Source organism: Nicotiana tabacum, chromosome 22 (assembly GCF_000715075.1).
Source record: "Nicotiana tabacum cultivar K326 chromosome 22, ASM71507v2, whole genome shotgun sequence".
Taxonomy (NCBI): Eukaryota; Viridiplantae; Streptophyta; class Magnoliopsida; order Solanales; family Solanaceae; genus Nicotiana; species Nicotiana tabacum.
Window position 1 is genome coordinate 143,276,844 of NC_134101.1, and position 6,095 is coordinate 143,282,938.

Sequence of the window (6,095 nt, forward strand, 5' to 3'; positions counted from 1 at the left end):
TGTGCGAGATTTGGAGAAGGAGAGACAACAGATAGGCTTGAAGCCATTGAAGAGCTGTTGTTTTCACCCATGGAAGCGTAGAAAAAAATTGGGTTGGTTTAACCTCTAATGGCTCTTGATACCATTTAGAAAACGCTTCTCAACTCATATTCTCGTGTGCAAATACATTAATATATACATGAGTTTCTTATTCTATCATTAGAATAAGACTCTAATGATAGAATACTTACAACATCTTCAGGCCAATCCTAATATTTATCCTTACACCTCTCAAAACAATCCGACCCGAATTACGCCGGGGCTCCGTGTCAGGATGCATGGAACACCAAGACCCCCGAGAAGCCCATTGATCATCCTCGCCGGACTCGGAACCGCAATGCCGCCTTCTCCTTAAAACAAGTCCGGCAAGCCACGCAGAAGTTCTGCAAGTCGGATCTAAACCACCCAACTCCCCAACCCGACAGGTTATTGAGCTCCGGTAAATCCCATGGGGTCTCTTCTTTCTCGGGCTCTTCGAAAGCCAAACCCAAGAAGCCTACTCACCCAGTAAAGCTACCAGAAAAGTAAGTGTTTCAAATGAAAAAATTGTATATAGAATAAATAGTTTCTGAAATAATACTAGTTCAAATTTATACCATTGTGTATTTAGAAATAATCTAATTTTAAACTTGTTATTAGAACTCCAAAGTGCATCATATAAAATGGGATGGAGGGTCAAATTGATTTGGATGGAGGAAGTAGTTTGTTCTCCTTAATTTTGACATTAGTGTATGTGTGCAGGTACGAATTGTTAGATACGTTCTTTAGTAGCTTGGACAGTCTGCTGCAGTTTAAGAGTTCTTCCACAACATTCACAAACATTAGTTCCAAAATTGAGTGGTTAACTGATAGGTAAACAAAATGATGACAACGTACTCTGAATGCAACTTTTTCTATTGACAACTTCTCTGTCAATTGTTGTTAATTCTCTAGCTTATCATTAATTTTTTGCAGGAGATTTTCTTACGCTCATTTAGCGCAGCTGAAGTTTATTTTACCTGAGGCAATTGAGATTAAAAAAATCCTTGTGTGCGATGAACGTACGTATTGTATGAAGCCTGAACTTCATATTGCATTAAATGCTAATGCAGTTGAAATTGACGAGAAGCTGAAATCAAGTAGTAGCTCTGATCAGCAAAGGAAAGTCTTCCGGACACGGCTTTTGAACTTTTTAATATCCCATCCTCAGGTGAGAAATTTTTCTTTCAAATTATAGACTTTGCATTTAACATTTTGTTGAGACTTCAAATTTTAGGTCAATGTTAGAAATGAGGTTGGTGTTTTAGTGTTGGTTTGATCTGACTATACTTATCTGGTGTCATGTTTTTTCAGTTTTATACACATACATGTGACAAAATTGTTTAAATGCTTCGCATATTTACCTCTACCCCATGCTTTATGTTAATTTTTTTTATGGAAACCATAGCTAAAGTGAAACTAACTTAAAGAGAGCGCAGCAATGAATTTCATTTGCAGATTTTTCTACATTGATGCATTGTGTTTGACTACTGGCATCTGAAGAAAACTTTTCATGCCTTTCTACAAACTTTAGTTAAACTGAATACTACATGACAAAGCTTTTAGGGGATTAAACATATATTTTTAACTTTATTTCTGGAATAGATTCAGACATGAAGCAGTTGATAATGTTATCACCACATAAAAAGAAAAGCCTACTAATTTGACGAAGTATTAGATTTACCTTACTGTTTGCACACAGTTTTGATAAAATCACAGCTGCTTGGCTGATTGAATAACCAGCATGAAGAGTTGCTATAGTGGCTGGCATGTTGGCAATTAAGACTTACGAACATTTATTTGAACGGTTCTTCCCGATCTTCTCTTCTTCCCAAAGTCCTTTAGTAGAAATGGAAGGAGAGGTGTTAGTTATATAAATTTCCTTTTCTATAAAGCTGGTGATTTTAAGGAATACTATTTTCTGGATGCAGGGAGATGACATTCCAGAGGAAGCACTACCTGGACCATTCGGTGAGTCAAGGCACGAAGTATTGACAAATTCATCTGGATCAGCTGGCTCACAGTTGATAAGTGAAACACCAATTGGTTCAGTGCCGGAGCAGCAAGCATCTGCATCTCACCTGTCTCAATCTTTCAAAAGAAGATTTTCATGCCAAGTATCAATTGGTGAAACGGAGAATGCCAAGCAACACCCACCAGTCACGGAATGCCAAATAGCTAAAAGTTCCAATAACAAAAGAACCTCAACAGCTTCTGATAAATGCCCTTCTAAAATGCCTACAACGCAAACTAGCACAGTTAAAAACTCATCGCAAGTGGTTGCTTTCGATACTTTACTGCTGTCTCCTCTGCCTGCCACTCCAATGAAGAATATAAAGGGCGATGATGGATATGCTTTATTAACTGCTGAAGGAACTCAAGAAGGACTTACATCTACACCAGAAAAACTGATGACTTCTACCCCTATGCCTCAATCCCCCAAGAGATGTACGAGTCCTAATAGTGATTCAACTGAATCACCAAGCAAGCTAGTTAGGCGACCTCCTTGTAATAGGTCTTTGAACTTCAATACTCCTGTGAAGAGTTCAAAGGTTACTGATAAAGCGTGTGAGGGTGCAGGATTGCCAATAAATAGTGATATCATCGACATTTTTCTGAAGGATCTTCTGCAGTCGGTTAGACACAAATGAACTTTCTAAGATTAATTTCCATAATGATATTACTTTTTCTAGATTAATTTCACCTAAGTTTGTAACTTAGATGAAGTTTATTCCCTAGTTATTAAACGGAGAGGAATTGGAATATCCATATTTCTAAGTCCACTATTGAGTGCCAGTGACAAATGCTTCATTGCTCTGCAGATACTACAAAAAGAGAGGAAGAAGCTAGAGGAGCAAGATCCAGCCTTATCCCAAGCAAAATGGCGCAAGCAGATGATTTCAAGCTTGCCTAAATTTTTTGACATGATATATTTCCTATTTCAATCAGGAAGACGCATGGTGATTACAAAAGAGAAACTTATTCATAAAGTAATTTCAAGCCATCTAGAGATTGCTGATAGAAGTAAGCCTGGATACAATCATTTCGCTGCATATCTTGGAAACTGCATCTGACTTGAATCTGTATGTTTTATGTTTGCAGGAGAAGTTGAAGAGAAACTCAGCTTATTGCAAGAACTTGCTCCTGAATGGATTTACAAAAAGGTGGCAGCTAGTGGAGATCTTCTCTTATGGTAAAGCTTGTTTCTCCTTAAGAGTGCCTGCCTGATAATTTTTCTACATATTTGGTTAAAATGATAAGCAACGAGCGTTCAAGGATTAAATGCCAGTTGATACTGTTTTTGCAGTCACAACTACGAGGCTTGATGTCATTAGTTTTGTTTTCTTTTGCAGTGTTAACCAGATATCAAGTCCTAAAGAACTACGCACAAGACTAGCTGAAGCGAAATTAGAGAAACAAGAAGATGGTCGTATATAAAACTTTGTTAAATTAGATTAACAATTCAATATATTCTTCTCTAGTGCAGCATTCATGGATGCAGATTGCAGCAGTACCGTTTAGTACAGTGCAATTATTATTTAACCAAGACCTAAGTCAGCTTGCAAGTTAGGGCTAATAAGGGCTACTGTTTGAAGATTTAGATATGTTCTCCTTGTATATAGTACTGAGCTTCTCTTGGAATAAGATTTTGTTAGTCCTTGTATATGGCCCCGGGTAGGGCTGTGCGCGGATCGGATCGGATCGGATTTAGCACATTTCGGATTCGGATTTCAGATTCTAGAAAATGCAATCCGAATCCGATCCGAATTATATCGGATCGGATTTAAAATTTGGATCGGATCGGATCGTATTATTATGCCTTAAAGTTAAACTAATATGTATATTTCTTTTGTAAAAGAGGCAATACATTAAGAAAAATTCACGTTTATGCAATTATGAGAGTATTATGGTACCAATATAGTTAAATCTAGCAATTGTAAAGGTAATAACTTGGAGGTTAGATGTAAAGGTAGTACTGACTATCCGAAATTAAAGTGTAGTATTTATACATGCCCTAATAATTTTGGATTTCGGATCGGATTAAAATATACCAATCCGGAATCTGATCCGAAATTCGAGATTTTAATAAACACAATTCGAAATCCGATCCAATCTGAAATTGAATGGATCGGTTCGGATTTCGGATATCCGATCCGAATGAACAGCCCTAGCCCCGGGCACTGAGATATCATATTATATACTTGATGTTATTCATGAGCCTAGAGCCATTTGTTACCGAGCTATATATCAAAACGTTGTTATTTTCCTTGACAGTAGCTGGCAAAGAGCATGTGCAGAAGATATAGATATAATAATATCCTTTAATAAATTTTAGATGTGCTCATCTTCATTTATAATATGCAAAATAGCCTAATAGACACTTTTACTTATTCTTCTTTGACATCCTAATCCCTTACTCCACATAATTTCAATCAAGCACTTATATAAAACATTAGTTTTAAACCTGACCATTGACCAAGCTTATGTGACCTTTGTTTTATTGAGTCAAACAAAATAAGTGACTGCCCGCTCCTAAAAGCGAGTCAGTATACAAAATTTGACTAGAAAATAATAAAAGAGAAAAATGAAACACACACACACACTGCTAACCATTATTTCTCCCCTCTCTATCCCATCCGCTTCTCCTTAGCTTCAAATCCCTAAAAAAGGCCTTTGAAATTGGCACGGCTCCACACCCTCCAATATTAAATTTTGTTTCTCAAGCAGAGTTTTCTCAAACACCATTATATTATTTCTCCAATTTCAGCAATCAACTGGAGCTATGATAAAAAAAAAATAGTAGTATAACACATGACAAGACCAAACTGATAGAGCTTGCCAGAGCAGCTAGTCAAGGAACAAAGTTGTTTAATTTTTGTTTTTCTCAAATAACAGAAGAAGACGATGAAGACGTCAAAAGCTTGAAGATAACGCTCCAAGCCAAAAATTGGGTCGTCATCGACTACTTACGACGGCGAATCTTGATTTTGTTAGTTTTATAAATTTTTCCGGCTATAACTGGAGGGGTCAATAAGGATTTTGAGGTAGGAAATATTGAGTGAAACATTCTTCTTTCTTTATCAAATTTTTTGGTGCTGCTTCTTGGGTGTTTGGCTTGAAAGAAAATTTAAGGATAGATTTTCTTAAATTTGTTTGTTGTTTGGATTTTGAAAGGAGGACATGTATGTGAAGAAAGAGGAGAGATAATGGTGGTTTTGATGTGGTCGCCGATGATGGTGGCAGCAGGAACACTATGGCTGGTTGAATGGATTGTAGTAATGAAGAAAATTAGGACAAAATAATGAAGTATATTTGATTGAGTGTTTTCAAATGGAAGAGGAAGGGTGGCGGTGTGTGGTAATGGCAGTGGCGGGTGGAAGAGGCAGTAATAGAAGGGTGGAAAAGAGCAGGAAGGTTTGGGTTTTTTTGGAGAAGAAAGGGATGTGTTTGATGTTTTTATTAAAAAGTATTTTTTTGTATAAATAAATAATGACGTGGCATTAATTTATCTGAGGTAGATATGATGTGTCCTTTATCTCAGCGCGAGTGAACAACACACGGTATCGAAGGTGTTAAAAACTGATGTTTTATATGAGTTCAAGTGCCTGTTTGAAACTTGTCATAAACAAGGTACGGAATAATCAAAGTTGGTGTCTTATTTCATGAAGTGATACATATATATACATGTACATAGGATCCTAACTGTGGAAAGAAGTAAAAGAAAAATCCTAAATGTCTACTATCAAATCTAAATGTTTATTCTATTTATGTATAGTACAAGTAATCTGTCTACATTCATTCTTTATGTCTACATTCATTCTTTAACACTCTCCCTCAAGCTGGAGCATAGATATTAAGCATGCCCAACTTGTTGCAAAGATAATTAACTCGAGTTCCATTTAACGCCTTTGTGAATAAATCAGCCAATTGCTCTCCCGTCTTCACGTAACTAGTAGAAATCAAGTTTTCCTGAATCTTCTCACGAATAAAATGATAGTCAACTTCAATATGTTTTGTCTTTTCATGATACACCGGAT

At 36.6% G+C, this 6,095-nt stretch overlaps 1 protein-coding gene across 1 annotated transcript; it reads left to right on the top strand.

Annotated features, from left to right (window-relative positions):
• Positions 1–258: 258 nt before the first annotated feature.
• Positions 259–3,721, top strand: LOC107760451 (CDT1-like protein a, chloroplastic; the record flags this gene model as incomplete). Its single annotated transcript, XM_016578500.2, has 7 exons — positions 259–563; positions 781–891; positions 994–1,228; positions 1,989–2,693; positions 2,880–3,081; positions 3,160–3,250; positions 3,411–3,721. Coding segments are annotated over 7 exons (1,734 nt in total), but the record flags the coding sequence as incomplete, so codon positions are not given.
• Between the last annotated feature and the right edge of the window lie 2,374 nt (positions 3,722–6,095).